This window comes from Anolis carolinensis, chromosome 3, assembly GCF_035594765.1.
Source record: "Anolis carolinensis isolate JA03-04 chromosome 3, rAnoCar3.1.pri, whole genome shotgun sequence".
Lineage (NCBI taxonomy): Eukaryota > Metazoa > Chordata > Lepidosauria > Squamata > Dactyloidae > Anolis > Anolis carolinensis.
Window position 1 is genome coordinate 73,889,110 of NC_085843.1, and position 17,094 is coordinate 73,906,203.

Consider the following 17,094-nt stretch of genomic DNA (forward strand, 5'->3'; position numbering starts at 1 on the left):
TTTTTTAATTAATTTTATTGTAACTTATCTTTTCTATTTATTATATTTTATTATTTTGTTGTATTATTTTTAGTTATTTTGTTATAGTATTTTATTGTATTAATTTTTAGTGTTTTTTATTATTATTTATTGTATTATTTGTATTTATTTAATTTTTTTATTCTTTTATTAACACTGGGCTGAGTGGGTTGCTAGGAGACCAAGTGGGCGGAGCTTAGCCTTCTAAGTGGAAGCAATTGGATAAAAACAATTATTTCTCTCCCTCTAATTAGGACTTTATTTTTCTTTGCTTTTTGTTGTATCAACCTAGAGGCGTGGATGATGGGCTGTGTTGTCAAATTTCGAGGTTGGGGGGCTTGTATTTTTGTTGTTTTGTGGGTTGCCGTGATGCCATCACTCTTTTATATATATAGATTGCTTACTACTCTGACTTGTGCAACATTAACCAGAAGGCAGGAATTAAAATAGTTCACTGCAGACATTATCTGATAAGTCTTAAGCAGAGGACAATACTCACACAAATATTACACATTTTTACAGAATAGGTCTATACATAAAATTTAGATGTATGTTATTTTTGTGTTAGCACAAGAGTAGCGCACCCCTGAAGCAGTCATGTCCATATGTCCTCCCACAAGGCCTTCTCAAACATTAAATCTGTTCAATGACAAATGGTCATAGTAGTAGTACATAGAAAAACACATGGATTCCAGATAATAAATGCTCTTAGAGTACTAATCCTAACCGAACCCGTTTTTCTGCATGTGACCTCCAATATCACTTCATATGTCTGTGCATCCTATCAGTTCCTAGATTCAATAGTCATTCATAGTGTACTTCCTAGAATTGAAATGTACCACATAATGAAACAAAATAAGATAAAAATACAAACCGTCATGCCATTAAACAATTGCGTACTAGTCTGCACAGAAGATATTTCTTGTGATGAAAGTACATTGCTGACATATTTGCTTGTAAATTTATCAACAACTTGGAAGACTCGTTTCTCACAGCTATTCCACCAAAGACGAACCATGGCTGGCAAATCTTTCAGTGTCATGCAGTAAACAGAGCAAGCTAAATGTGGGATGTGTGATGACAGTCCTGATGAATCTGGAGACAAAATGTGTGCAGAAAGAACAGTATTTAAAGCATATTTCTTCCATAAATGTGCCATACTTAAAATTACTTTTATCTCTTGATAATGTGACACTGGAAATCTGTGGCCGCCCTAAAGATAGACCTTTCTTAACACTAGCTAAGTTGAACAGTGGTTTTTTTTTAAATGGTATTCCAATATAAAATATATCTGCTTTTAAAGACTGAAATAGCTATCATCAAAACTAAAACATTTGGACCAACCTTTAATGTCTAAATCAAGCTCTTCTGTAAAGTATGTTTTTACATCCTTATTTGGAAGTTCAGCTGTTGATGGTGGTAGGGTTGGGTTTTCTGGCATAAGCCTGAACAGGTGATATAACAATTTATTCAAACTCTTGGTTCTTCGAAGGTATTGTGAATAGAGAGCCCGCAGCTGGTTGTCAAGAAAAAAGTAAAAAAATGAGTTCATATAAAACTTGTGCCATGAAGGAAATGACCCGAAGGAATGTCCACCATGGATTTAAATGAGATTCACAGATTAGATGAGAATGTTCTTGTATGAAACTATGCTACATACTTGCAAGTGAAGTAATGTTAACACATTGTTAAGCTGTTTAAAGAGAAGATCAAAAATTCAAGTATTTATCTGAAACAATTTACCAAAGTCAAACTAAGTCAAGTTATATGAAAAGGCAACATCAATCCATATACTATGGATCATGAAGGGAAAAAGGACATAAGAAGGACAGAGCTTGAAATGTTAACTTTTTACAAATACCAGAATCTCCCAGTCAGAATGGCCTAGGCACACACAGGTTGACAAATAGGAATACTGTATATCTTCTTTAATTCGCAAAGAAAACTAGCATTTTTTCACATTATTATAAACACATGAAGGTTATGCTCAATGTTTACAAAACTGAGTGAATTCACTCACATTGCTTATGTGTTTAAAAGCTTAATCAGAGGCTTTAGCTGCTTTGAGTCTCCTTTATGGAAGGAAAAAGTGGGGTATAAATAAAAATAATAAACAATAATAATCATAGCCATCTTTAAAGCAACCATGAGAAAGAATCTTGTTTATGTATTCATTTATGCAAGACTGAGATGTGAAAAAAGGAAAGGAAAACTGTATCTGCACTTATAAACCTTTTCACAGACAAAAGAACGTGAGTAACATGAATGGAGAATGCACATGACAATAGACATTTACCCAAATACACATGGGAAGAATCGCCACTCTTTTTCTAATACAGACCCTAAATAAACTGTTCCATACTTGTTAAAGGTGATCGAATTACCATAATTACAGTAATATAGTTTGAAATCAGAATTGTGGACAAAGGGTAATGTATGCATAAATATTATTCATAATTTTACAAAAGAAATTTCTTGATTTTCTGTGTCTTGAAGTTAGATTTAGGAAGAGGAACTGAACTGGTTTGTTACTTTAAGCAAACTGAACTGGTTTGTTACTAAAACATTGTGTAAAAGTGAGGGGGTTTTTTACCTGAGAAGATGCTGCTTTGAAGAAAGTTAGAAGTAATTTCCAGGTGAGGAGATATCCTAAAACAAGGCAAAATTCTTCACTCAGTGGCTGAATAACGGCAAACTCTCCAACTGGGATGCAATCTAGGATGTTTTCTAGTAAGTCTTCCTGAGTGGTAAGAACATTCATAAGAGCTGCTGGTGGGGATCTAAAACAAAGGCAAGGCATGCCAACATAATAAATTCAGTCTTCTCTTGAAAAATTAAATGTAAAAAACAATATTTATTTTAACTTTCTATACCCATTTTTCAAGAACCATAGTGCTGTCAGTGAGAAACAGACCACTATCAAAGTCTAATTGCATGACCTAGACATTCAGTCAACTCTACTGGTTGTGCCCAGAACTGGGAGTAAGCAAAACCATATACTACTCTGGGATGAGATATCATCTAAAACAAATAGTGAGACATCAGTTTGGCTGCCTGAAGACAGAATCAGGGACTGAATTAGTGAATGATATTCAGCTTACACACTAGTTAGAATGTGGAGGCCATCAGAAGGTGATTAGCACACACTCAACACTAAGATTGCTCCCTTTAGGGATACGTTTCTGCAACTGATATGGCTGGCTTGGTTATTGCACCAAGCAAGCATCATGGGTACATCTTCTCACTTGTCTTTCAGAATAACACTATATACCTTTTGATAGAGCTTTATAAATAAAAGTACTATGACATAAGACCAAGATCCAATTTGAAACCAATGGAGTGAAAAGCTCTGCCAGCATACATATTGCCTGGTAGCTTTCCAGTATATCCCACAGACAATAGCCATAACTGGTTGTAGGGACCAAGTTGTGCTCATCTAGCAATCTGTACAAAGTTGCTCCATTGCTCTTTGGGTGAATTAGGAACAATTTGGATAAAGTGTTGTTGGATACTTCCTTCTGCATGCTTGTAAAGCACACCGATATTCAAGCTGAAACACTTTCAGACAAAACTTACAATGAATTGAGAAGAATATTCTATTCTTAACTGTTATAGCTAGAGGTGCCACAGCCCATAGACACTACATAAATGTAAGGAACTAATATATTGCCAAAGGCTTTCACAGCCTGTATCACTGGGGTATTCTGTGGTTTTTGGGCTGTATGTCCATGTTTTGGCAGCATTTTCTCCTAAAGTTTTGTCTGCATCTGTGGCTGGCATCTTCAGATGCAGAAGATGCTGCTAGAAACCACACAACACCCCAGTAAGGGACTAACCTTCTTAAACTCAGATAGCCACTCCTATCAATTGATCGATAGATCTTAGATTCCACCTATCTCCCAACACAGGATCCAATAATAATAGTAATAATAATACTTTATTTATATTCCGTCCTCTCTCCCCAAGGGGACTCAAGGAACCTGCAACATTTAAAAACCGTTGATATAAAAGTTATAACACAATTAAACTAGATTTAAGAATACCATTTAAATATACTTTAAAAGCTGTGTTGACTTTCATCTTGTGAGAAAGGAATGACATAAATTTGATAAGCAAGCAAATAAATAACACTACATTCCCTAATTAAAAGCTTTGCCTGCCACATACGCTAAAACCCCAAAGCTTCTTTAAATCAAAAAGTCTTTACTTGCTGTTAGAAAGACAGGTAATAAGGGAACAATTGGATCTCCTAGGAAAGGAAGTTCTATAACTTTAGAACAACCATTAAGAAGACTCCCTCTCATGTCCTCACCAACATGTCAAGAATGATGTGGGACAGAGAGAAAGGTTTCCCCTATAGACATTGGCAGGTTCATATTAAGTGCCGTTTTCAACAGTTTGGACCCAAACCATTTGGGGGGTTATAGGTAATGGCCAACACTTTGAATGCTGTCTTAAAACAGTTCAACAGTCAGTACAGGTACTTTAGCAGGGAGTTATATGATCTTTAAAGCCTACTGGCTAATCTTTCCCAATGTTGAGCTACAGTGTGATCTGCTATTCCTCACTGCTTTGGAGCTCAGAAACAGGAGGGTGTTGTATCATCCTGAAGCACCCCAATCAACTGTAGGACACACTTTTATCACTTCCTGGAGATTAAGGTAGGTTTTGGGAGCATTTACAATCATGGTAATAATGCCACAATTATGAATATGGAGCACAACTGAATATGGAACAGTAGCACACAGCAATGCAAGATGTCAATCGTAGTATTTTCAAATGTACTACAAGATTAGTTAAGTGTTTGAAACATTTTAAATATCCTAAAAAATAAACAGCACCATTAACCCAAAAATAAATAAAATAAAACATACAATAACAGTTCCTCCTCTTCATCTCCATAGGATTTGAGGTCCACATCGTCAAATTTAGGTAACTCACACATCAACCTAAGATTTGAAAGAAAGCCGGGGGGGGGGGGGTAATTAAAATATCTTTAAGATGTTATTACTGAGTATTGAAGACAGTATTATGTATTTTAATCACCCCTTTACAGAAGTGCTAAGGAAAGTAGGTACCATCTCAGTCCTAAACATATGGATTGCCATATGCACAGCACCATACATTTAGATCCTATCACATTATTCTGCTCAGGACTTGTTTCTGTCAGTAAAACCAGGAAAAGATTCCACACCTTGCTGTCTGCCCTCAAAATCTGCTTTAAAGCCTTTGAAATTTTTAAAGCATGTTTCCATGCTGGACAGATGGCTAGGAGGCCAAGGCCTTCACCCTCTGAGTTTGCACTGGCATTTCTCATATTCAGCACTAATATTTATTTTGCTTTAGCTCTTGTATTTTCTTTATATGCTCACAGCAACTGAGATTTCTATAAGTCATTTTTAAGGAAGCAATCTGTAGAAATCTAGCAAGTCTCCCAAAATATATTATATTGTATGTATATATAATAATATATTGTATGTATATATATATTTGTGTGGAGCCCCGGTGGCAAAGTGTGTTAAAGCGCTAAGCTGCTGAACTTGCAGACCGAAAGGTCCCAGGTTCAAATCCCGGGAGCGGAATGAGCGCCCGCTGTTAGCCCCAGATCCTGCCAACCTAGCAGTTCGAAAACATGCCAATGTGAGTAGATCAAAAGGTACCGCTCCGGCGGGAAGGTAACAGCGCTCCATGCAATCATGCCGGCCACATGACCTGGAGATGTCTATGGACAACGCTGGCTCTTCGGCTTAGAAATGGAGATGAGCACCAACCCCCAGAGTCGGTCACGACTGGACTTAACGTCAGGGGAAACCTTTACCTTTACCTTTACACATACTTGTAAACCGCCCTTAGTCCCCTTCGGGGTGAGAAGGGCGGGATATAAATGTCGCTAATAAATAATAAATAATAAAACAACAATGGTTCCTATACTCTATATAAGGAGGTTGGCCAGAAAATGCCTTTACATCACCTTATTCAGCCCAGAAACTCTAGGTATCAGAACATGGGACAAAAGCAACAGCTGATGACTCTGTTATTACATTTTCAAAGCAGTTATCAAAATCAAGAAGCTCTACTTAGAATGGAAGTTGAGCACTTAGGAATGAGATTAGCTTTGGCCAAGATTGCAACTAACATGTAGATCCCGAGTGGCACACAAAACAGGCCATTTTGTGTCTCCCCAGAGGAGGTCAAATTCTTTCTGCAAAAAAATATATTGAGAATGCTCCCCAAATGGTCTCTGGGGATGTGGAGGGCATTTCCATAGCAAACTTTTGTTTTGTTTTCTCCAGGACTAGTGCAGTGGGGCAACCCACCCCCTTCATTCCATAGTTGCTCACCCATGGTGTAGATAATGTGCCACCACATTTGCACATCACACTGAATAGTAATGTTCATTATGCTAATAAGTTTTTTTCCAAATTAAAATTCTACAGATACAAGTGAAAATAGATATAAAACATTTGGTAGTAGACAGTGAGATAACTTACTTATTTAACATCTGGTATATTGTGATTTGAACAGGTCTAGATCTAAACAGCAGTAGTGGAAAAAGTGTATTTAACAAAGTTTGTAGTTTGTCAGGGAGGTTGGTCTTCTGCCCAGCAACAAATTTGGCAGGAAGTTTGTTGTTCAATAACTGATCCTTTGATATATAAGTTAAAGCTTTACCCAAGGATTTCAACATGGAGCTCTGAAATGATGTTTCCAGTGTATCTTTTTCCTTCCCTATTGAGAGATAGTTTATATTTTTAACTGTCATTACAAAACCACTCACATTTTTCATTCAGTTTAGCAAGCATAAAACAGAAGTTAAATTGTTATTTCCACCTGGCAAAAGCATTTAAAATATTACACACATCTATCATATCCTTGGTGACATATTTTCAGAACTTAATCTGTTATCATCTTCTTGAAAGGCTTAGGTAGGTGAAAGTATGAACAACATGTGTGATACTGCATTAAGTAAATAAGCAGGGAATTAGATTGATTTTATTGTATCATGTCAGTTAATTTTGATTAACTAAAATATTTATATTAACTAAACGTAATTTCCACAGACTTACTTGTTATTTTAACCAGCAATGGTAAAAGTAAACTATGGATGCCTTCAGAAAAGAATTCCTGCCATTCAGTCATGAGGTTTGTTGGAAGTTTTTCGATGATTTCAGGAGTTGCTTCCTGGAAATAGGCACTCAAGGCAACACTCAAGTCACAGCTGGCACAGGCAAACACTTGCATGAGTGCCCGGGGAAACAATGCCTGGCTTTCACTCACTGTCTGAAGAGAAAAAGCAAAAGCATCACGAAAGTCTTTGCTTCCCCCCCCCCCCCCCCCGAGTTATAGAATTTGACTAACTTGTATTCCCTACTCAAAGAACAAATAACTCTTGTCTTTTCAAACTTACATATACTCTTTTTTTAAATGTAATAATTAACCCTTCTATAACAAAACAAAGTAAGCTCTTTAAGTATATGCTCCAAAAATAAATTCCTCTAGTCAAAACAGCTTCTCTCTCTCTTTCTCAATACATATCATTTTTCTCTATCTCTTATTTTACCCTTATTTGAGTTTAATGACTTGTTTTACATTTTTACCAATCATTCTTTGTGTACAGGACCAGACACCTAATTAGTTAGTTAAAGACCTGTATATACTGGTAAAATTAAATGCCAATGAAGTATGCTCAAGTGTAGAAGCACTGGTAAAAAAGATTAAGTGGAGCATATAACGCCTGCTCCAAAAATTTGTACCAGAAAAAGATGTGAAACATTTACTGAAACCAGTAACCCTGAACAATCATAAAAACATCTTAAGCTTACATCAGAGATCATTGCAAAATATCTCAGATTTTGAAAAGGAAAGAACTGCCACCCAGTGGATTTAAAAAGAAAAACACCTCAATAGAGTTTTATGTTTTGGTGTTTCTTACCTCTAACCATGCCAGCATGGAACACATGACAAAATCCCACTCACTCTCAAGCAAGGAAGGAGGATTATTCAGCAACAGAGATATAAAACGGATCACCTCGATATTAAAACCAAGCAACTGTGGCTTTTCTTCTTGTAGATTGCTTGGGAAAAAATGAGAAGAGGTTAAAAATTATAGTTTAATATTAACTCATGTATAACAACAAAAGAGGAACCACTTCAGGTAAAAAATAATTACATCTACAAGCTGGAAAAATATAGACCAAAGTACAAGAGATATGAATATGTAAACATAAATAAAAAGTGTTCATATATGCAAATTATTTGATTTTGTGAACTTATAATTATTCATTTTACAAATAACCAGCACTATCAAGGAGCCCAGCTTGTTTATTCTGATAGCCTACACTGCTACACTGAAAATCCTAAATCTTGTAAAACAGGCGTGCAACATTAATTGAACTAAACTGCTCAGAACAACCAGTTGTGATAGAAAAATCAATTTTTGAACATTGATCTCACTAGAAAATTATCTCTGAAAATTAGCTTACTCTTTCAATGCCAATCATTTAAAATGCATGTGTTCATAAAGATTGTGGCTGGGAATAATACCTTTAAGCTCTTTCTTTTCTCATATAAAAATACTTGTAACATATACCATACTTTAAAAAAAGCATGCATCATCAAAGGAAAAAGAAGAAAGTTAAAAAATATATTTCCTGCTTCAGAAATATTGTTTTGCCTTTACACATCTTCAAGCTAATAAATGTATAAAAACTCATTCGGTCAGTGAAAATAATTTTCTTTTCATACAGCCTCACTGCGAATATAACTGTTTGAAGAAATTAGTACAAACCAGTATTTAAAATATACAACAGAATTACCCACCAGCTGAAAAGAAAATTGTCCTCGTAGTCATTTCGCCAAGATATGATGATTTTTATTATCTCGGAAATTTGTTCTCCATAATCAACGCTTCCAGAATTCAAACAAGAATTTAAAATAGCAAGATTTACAAACGCTCCTAAAACAAAGCCAAATATGATTGCTATTGATATTGTTATTTTTATTTATATAGTGCAATCAAAGGACCACATGGAATGTCATTGAACATAAAAATAGATTAAAACAGTGACAAGGACTGAACCTTGGCAGCTGGTTAAAGTTCAGAAAAACTCTGAAATTCCTCCTGCTCCACTTTGTAAAAGTCTTGCATTTCTACACCTGGTTTCTATTGGATTAAGGATGAACTCCCTGCAGTGGTTCTCAATTTTTGGTCCTCCAAATGTTTTAGACTTCAGCTCCCAAAAATCCCAGCCAACTTACCAGATGTTAAGATGTTAAAAATTGTGGGATCTGAAGTCCAAACCACCAGTAGGACCAAAGGTTGAAGAACCACTGGGCTATAATAAACAATCTATTTATTACAGTATATTGTAAAATAATGCCTGAAGTAAATATACATTTGCCCATCTATAGCTTTTTCATTTTGCAGAAACATGAAGTCTCATGTTTTTATTGTTATATATCCTTTCTTGTCTGCTATCCCAGGGAGACAGATTCTAATTTAAATAGAGTAGTTGAAATGAAGGATTTTTTCTTCCTTAAAAAAGAGAGGAAAACACCACAAGCAGTCAAAATTCATGTTGTCACATAACGTTAAAGAAAAATTTCTAATATTGTTAAATATTCCCTTCCTTTTAAAATTGGGGCATTTTAAAATGAAACTTAGGTTTATCTTATTTATACAGCAGGCACTGTTGCAATATAACAGATACGATACCTCTTGAAACCTGCAACTTAGAATAAAACATTTGTGTGGATTAAACACAACGTGACAGAATTACAATGGCTCAAGAACAAAAGCGGTGATTTCTATTAAACGTTTAATACTGAAAACCCTACCTCCCTAAAGCCAAGGTAGCACTGGAGATAATATACAAGACACTGACCATCAATACTAAGAAGTCCACTTCCGTCGCATTCCTTTAATTTAGAAGTGCAGTAAACAGCAAGCTCTTTGTTATCTTCCTCAGGTAAAAATGGAGACAGATTCTGCAGTGTGTGTAGCCTTCCCTCCGTTAATGGAATAAACCTGCCCATGAAATGAAGACATCAAGAAAGAAATCTGAGAATCAACATATTGGCCATCAATATAAAAAACCGATGTACAGCAGCAGCATTCATTTTGTGTTATATTTGCAGAATTTTATAAAGAACAGGATTCACCAAATCAAACAAGAGATTTGTTAAACAAAATGCAGGAGAAAAGGAACCAAAAAGAATGCAGAACACAAGGAACCAAAATAAATGTAAAAAGATTTGACAAAAAGCAATTAATTTTAAGATGGCTTATTTGATCTGTCTCTGCAATACGATGTGATCTACTACGATGTAGTTTAAGAAGAAGTACTAGGCCATTAGCATACCTTTCTGCTGTAACAAAAAGTGCTTTTATCTCAGAAAACGAAATGCTCTCTGTATTTAACAATTTAGCCATGGTCAAAGCCCAAAGTCTTCCGTTCTCTTTCGATCTATGAAACAATAAAGACAGCTTTAATGTGATTGATGTAGTTTATCTCTACACAAAATAAATTCACTCAACAGTTATTACAATTGTGAAAAATTGATAAGGCAATCCTTAGATACAAAAAATAACCAAAGTAATACCCAAGCACACAAAAAACCCTCAGACAATTATTTGAGAAATACTATTTGATGTTGTATGCCTTCCAGTCATTACCAATTTATGGCAACCCTAGGGTAAACCTTTCACAGGGTTTTCTTGGCAAGACTTGTACAAAAGGGAGTTGCCTTTGTTTTCCCTCTGGGGCTGAGACAGTAATGACTTAACCAAGGTCTCCCGTAGGTTTCCATAGCTGAGAAGGGATTCAAACCAGCATACACTTACCTTTCAAATAATATCTGTAAGAGGCAAGGGATATTACTGAGTGTGTGTAACTTCCCACATGAAACATTCAGTACTTGGAGGTGGTAGAGAAATTCAAGGAGTTGGCACGGTGGATTTGCTAGTTCTTCAATCCACTGTAAAGCATACAGATATTCTGCAACTAGAAAAAGTCAGGACCATGTCTGTTTAGCATAATACAGCATATCCATTAATCTTTATATCATCATGACATTTACTACATGTGCAATCCAAAACACACCCATACACACACACACACACATATATATGTATATATAACGAGAAAATGTAAACAAATTGTTATTTTTATATGTTGTTTTTTTATATTTATGTAGAACGTGTATGTATGTGATGCTTTGCATTCCTGCAATAATTTCATATATCAATGATCTTATAGATTGAGGAGCAAATATCAGAGACAGAAAACAAATTGATACTCATTTGTGCCTCACTTCTAGATTCAGAACTGCATTGGGATAGAAAAGGCAGCACCGGACCAAAGGTTTTTTTATTTATATGGTAGTATTACTGACACATTTATTTCCAGACAGAAAGCATTTCTGTATAGACAAATTTGCTGTCTGCCTTGCCTTGGAAAAAAATAGGGGGCTTTTGTGTGTAGGGTGAATTTTGAGAAATACATGTTATCAAAACTTGCACTAAGTAAAAGAGATCACAGTGTGAGTCATAACACAAAAATTGCCTAAAACATCTATAGAGTCATAATCCCAACTGCCTTATCAGAACTTGGACATAAATAAATAGTTAAATGCAAATATATTTTCCAATAATGAAAGTGTAATGACATTACTACTACAGTTTCCCTAAGTATAACCTCACCACTTTTACAGTGTAACTAAATTTTTACTTTTATTGTCTCCTAGAGGGGGCTCACTACATGGTGATGGAGGAATATCATATGGTCCAAGTACTAGCCCAAGTTGTATGTTGTATAACCACCTCATTCTGCTATGAGTCTCCAAGTGATGAAGCAAGGGGATTAAAAGAATACCTTGAACCAAAAAGCAGAAGCTTACTTTTTTAATAAAGGCAACCTTTTAATAGATGCTGGGGAACAGGAACATAAAGAGCAGTTGCATTGGTTAAAAAGGAAGCACAAGAGAAATTAATAGGGGTGGACTGGAAGAATAACTATTTTAAGCTTTCCAAGTTAAGCTCTTTATTAAATCCTTTAGTAATTGAAAAATAAGTTCTTATTGATTTGCGTTAAGATATTTATGTGCCCCATTTCTGCTTGACACCAGATTTCTGAAGTAGTCATTACAGTTTTGTAAAAAAAATCCTGGAACTTACTGATATTTTCAAATTTATTTCTATCCGCTTCCGGGTTTTCAAACACCACCTCTTTTTCCAATATTAACTGCACCATTTTGCTTAACAGAGCTGCAGTACACAAATGGCTTGGGAGTTTAGCCATGGCACAATGTTTTTGATCTGTTCCTGTTATCTCACAATTCATGCTCAGTCTTCCTTCCAAAAGGGGCTTCCTGATCCACTATAAAAAAAAGGAGGGGGGGGGGGGAGGAAAAAGTTAGTTAAGTAGTTAAAACAATTATTTGGTCATGCAATGTTTTCATTATTTCAGTGTCATGCACATTACAGAAGTATCGCATCAAAACTGCACAATCAAAACTAGCACAAGAACTAACACATTTGTCACACACATGTGAAAGTATGCCATGCAGCACTTGATGTCCTGCTTTCTCACACTGTAGGCTACACACACACACACACACACACACACACATGTCTATTTATATGCTTGTGTTACATCAAGAACAAGAACTCGTGAAGTATTTTTGCAGATGCATAAAGTATGAACTAGTCCTAGGAGATTCTTACAAACCAAGTGAGCTTATAAATCTTAAAGAGTATATTGAGTGGATACATATGTACTGAAATGATATTTTGAATTTGAAAAACAAACTTTATGAAAATACATTTATCAAACACATGCACACATATACAAACATACACCATGATTTTTCAAGACCAGTGTTGGTTTTAAAACTAAAAGAAGTTTACATTCTAACTTTTAAGTAAGGAGATTTTATTAATAGAATGGACATTGCATATTAGAAAGGAGTCTTCCATAACTGTAACTCTTATTTCATTCACAGACCAGATAATTGGTAGCCATATCATCAATCACTGAAAATTAGCTGATTACAATGTCTAGCAGGTGTGCAAACTTTAATGATTAAAATGTGTACTTTGTATTGAGAACAAAGATGTGTATACATCTTGCACTGACTTTACTTCTTAGACACATTTATACAGAATCCCCCAAACACACACATCTGGATAGGAAAACAATTAATATTCATTCTACAATGACTTTGTTACATTACCTCATTAGACAGACATTCTCGCATCTTTTCCCATTCAGTCTTGTTTGGAGTGAGCCATTCAATATAATCTTTCAGAACAGAAGCAGAAACTTCATCAGTTTGTAATAGCTGAGTCAACAAGTCGTTGACCGCAGAAATCAAAACCTGTAAACTAAGAAGAACGTAATATTTAACTTGAAGAAGAAAAAAACACAAAAATCACAAACTAATTTTCCACACACAAACATATTGATGATTCTAAACCTTGTATTTCCAAATTTGTACATAGTTTAAAACAGCCAAGAACAAGAAGAAGTATGATTTTGTATTGCAGGAATTAGTTTCAGCATATCTCCCTCAACTATTGCTATGAGATTCAATTTCTGTTTTCATCCAAACACTTATATCATATGCAGGCTAGGCTAGTGGTCCCCGGATGCTTAGAATATAGATCCCAGCATCATTAGTCATGATTGTGTCTGATGGGAGATGTAGTACCATCATCTGGAGGGTGGTACGGTGAGGAAGGCTGTGTCAGGCAGCAGTTGCAAGAGAAATCAGAAGTGCAGTTTGGTTGGCAAACAGGATATCAAACCAGGACAGACTTTCTACAGGGCAAACTAGAACACATATGAACACTAGTTTCTTTCAGCTATGTTTGGTGCAAGTCAGAGTGTCTAAGGTCAGATGCCAGCCAGTTAGATAAATGCAGTTTATTTAACAAACAACTCAAAATGGCTCAATAAACTGTCCAAGGAGCTTATAACACTTAAACTTCAGTGTAAATAAGCATTCAAAACGAAGAAAATGCCAAAAGAACGAACCGGCGTATAATCCAGATTATCCGGAGATATAATTGCAAGGCAGATTCAAAACGACAAAACAAACAAAGACAAATAATCCCAGAAGCTCAAAACTTCCCCAAAATGCAAAAGTACAGAAAAAACCCCAAAACTCAAGAGAAAGCCCAAACCGGGTTAAAGTTCTTCGCCAAAAACGGCGCAAGCAAGCAAACAACTCAAAACGGCTCAATAAACTGTCCAAGGAGCTTATAACACTAAACTTCAGTGTAAATAAGCACTCAAAACGAAGAAAATGCCAAAAGAACGAACCGGCGTATAATCCGGATTATCCGGAGATATAATCCGGAATAAAACCAAGGTGAGCGGCAGATCGGTTGCAAAGTCCCAAGCCAGTCTTCGGAGTCAAGTACAGGAAACCCAATGACACCCAACAACACCTTGCCACACGCAAGTTACAATGACCAAAACCCCCCAATTTATTTAGGTTTCCTTGGGCGTCCAAAAAACCAACGCCTTAGGATCAGGTGTCCTAAGCTCCTCATCAGAGTCCGAGCTCCAAACAGCCAACGCCTTAGGATCAGGCGTCCCACGTTCCTCATCAGAGTCAGAATTGCACTGCCTACGCCCAACCCTGTCCACACCTGCAGAATTGCCCTCATTCCTCCAGGCAGACCACGTGGGGTCGGCTTCTGAAGAAACCCAAGCCTCTCCTGTGTCCACAGCATCCATGGGCCCAGTTTCCTCCCCAAGATCCTCCGGAGCCCATGCCCAGTCTATGCCAACTTCTTCCGCCACCACCGGTTCCTCAGCATCCATTTCCACCTCAGGATCCCCTTCCAAATCCCCTAATGAATCCTCATCTGAGGATTCCTCATCTAACTCCCTGACTCTTTTCCTATGTAAATCTTCCAACGAGCCCTCCTCGCGAGGATTCTTCCTTCCCCTCCTGATCCTACCATTATCACTAACAGCCTCAGAAGACTCATTCACAACACAGAGCCAGTGTAATCCCTGAAATGAACTCCCAAGATGGAACTCAATTAAACATCCATAAATACAGTTTAATATATTGTTACCTTTTGAGATCTAACGCTGAAGACAGAAGCTGGTTCTTGACCCAGAATGCAGATCTCTGCAGGAAGGTGCTCTCTTTATGTGTATCACTAAGCTGATGCACCAGTGAAGTTAAGCCACACAACCAAGTGTGCTTCAGCTTGTTGACAAGGAAATCTATACAGCAAAACACAGCAAGAACCCTTAATGTTTTAACATAATGCCAAGAATTTATTGTACTGTTAAAACTGAAAGCTTTAGAACAGATTCCTGTATCTGCAAGTTCTTTTATGTTGTTCTAATTTCAAAATGTATATAAGCTCTCAGATGAACTGCCAAACATTGTGGCATATAGGAATGCTGGCAATTAATCATTTTGTTGAGATAAGTTGCAATGTTACACAGAAGAACAGGATATCTTATTCTGATAGGCCTATTGTTTTTGAAATTGATAGTATTGTTTACACATTCATTCTTACTTTATTTTTTCTTTTGTAAGTTTCAAGAACTGCACCTATCATCTGAATAAATACATGCAAAAGAATGACTATGCAACTGCTCTAGTTATTATGCAATACCTGATAAACGTGTTGTATCCTGGTTTTGTGCACATAACTGGAAAATAGTGAACAACAGGTCTTCTGATGATGGCATCAACAAGCATCCTTTAACTGAGATGAAAAAGTTAGAAGCTATGTCACAAATGAAAGACACAGATGGTTCTGTATTTCCAGCTTCTGAAAGATCCTTTGCTTTAGCCAGTGCTGTTTGTAGTTTATCAATAATCCTTTTAACATACATTTCACCAATCAAGGAGTCTACGAATTAAAAGAGAAACAGTGCAAGTTATTCCCGAGTCAATACATGCATTCTTCAATCACAGAATCTTAAGCCCAAAACAAAATGACATGAAGCAATCAAGAATTCTTCTATGGAATTACATTTCATAACTTATGAAACCTATTTATTGGGATAGTTATCAAGGATACATTGTTCCACATACAGTGTCTCACATTTCCCACTCATAGCACACATTTATTATTCATCAGGAAAGGTAAAGTCACCTACCATTTTTAATTGGCTGAGATAATACCAAACTTAGTAGAGTCCATCTTTCTGAATGAAAGGATTCCATTGAAACTACAGTCGTTTTCAGGCTAGTGTTGCATAGATCATCAGCCAGAGTGACAAGCCTCTCACCTAACACATCTCCTTTTAGCCAAGTAGAACTTAGAGAATGTCTCTCTGAGCTTGAACATGCCTACATCAAGAAAGCATATCCATATGTATATATTAGTTTCTGATTGAATTAACAATGTATTCCTGACTCAGGTATGTCCTGCCTGTAGGAGGTTAGTATTGGGCACATGTCTCTTTGGCTAACAGAAATGTCCTTTTGTCAGCTGATCTCACAGAACTGCAGATACCACAATCTCCTGGCAGAAGTACTAGAAGAGCTAAAAATGGGCAGAGGAGCAAAATTATGCCAGTTCCAAACCAAGGATACAGCTACTGTACTGACACAACTTTAAGCTATGGTATGTATAGTCTTAAGTACCTTCAAAAAGCCCTAGACTGAGACACATTTGGGTTCAGCATAAGTTTAGACAACCTTTTGTTAACTAAGTTTGTCTTTGGCCATCCTGACCAATTGGAAATGTGCTCTAGTTTTCTTAATACACTCTGTAGTGTACTATAAACACCTATATAAGGTTCACAGCCTATGTATGCTCACTCTCACCAATAGATAGGGAGTACCTATCTATTGCTATAAAACTTTATTGAGAAGAGTTTTGCATATAAAGCTCTGGCAAAGAGATGAGGAATCAGCATGTAAAGGATTCCTATATATAAGTACATAAGGTTTGGGACCCATATGTGACAAAGGCAGTATAATAATAAAAAAAAACAGCTCCTTAACTTCGTCTCAAAAACTTGAGCCTCCATCTTTTCCTCTTATTTCCCTTCCTGCCATGCTCTGTTTTAAGAGCTGAGTGAAGGAAGAAAT

The 17,094-nt window shown here is 36.3% G+C and overlaps 1 protein-coding gene across 1 annotated transcript in view; it reads right to left on the reverse strand.

The window, feature by feature from the left end:
- The window catches only part of ltn1 (listerin E3 ubiquitin protein ligase 1), a 32,497-nt gene that overhangs the window by 2,276 nt on the left and 13,127 nt on the right, over positions 1 to 17,094 (reverse strand). Inside the window, exons 12-27 of the mRNA XM_003219069.4 lie at positions 16,155 to 16,347; positions 15,665 to 15,904; positions 15,110 to 15,263; positions 13,252 to 13,402; positions 12,194 to 12,395; positions 10,862 to 11,021; positions 10,380 to 10,484; positions 9,903 to 10,045; positions 8,839 to 8,974; positions 7,952 to 8,093; positions 7,086 to 7,299; positions 6,510 to 6,747; positions 4,893 to 4,967; positions 2,612 to 2,798; positions 1,363 to 1,534; positions 893 to 1,113 (exon numbers count right to left, since the gene is read on the reverse strand). Of these exons, the coding sequence (XP_003219117.1) occupies positions 893 to 1,113; positions 1,363 to 1,534; positions 2,612 to 2,798; positions 4,893 to 4,967; positions 6,510 to 6,747; positions 7,086 to 7,299; positions 7,952 to 8,093; positions 8,839 to 8,974; positions 9,903 to 10,045; positions 10,380 to 10,484; positions 10,862 to 11,021; positions 12,194 to 12,395; positions 13,252 to 13,402; positions 15,110 to 15,263; positions 15,665 to 15,904; positions 16,155 to 16,347 (2,733 nt within the window). The remainder of the gene's footprint in view (positions 1 to 892; positions 1,114 to 1,362; positions 1,535 to 2,611; positions 2,799 to 4,892; positions 4,968 to 6,509; positions 6,748 to 7,085; positions 7,300 to 7,951; positions 8,094 to 8,838; positions 8,975 to 9,902; positions 10,046 to 10,379; positions 10,485 to 10,861; positions 11,022 to 12,193; positions 12,396 to 13,251; positions 13,403 to 15,109; positions 15,264 to 15,664; positions 15,905 to 16,154; positions 16,348 to 17,094) is intronic.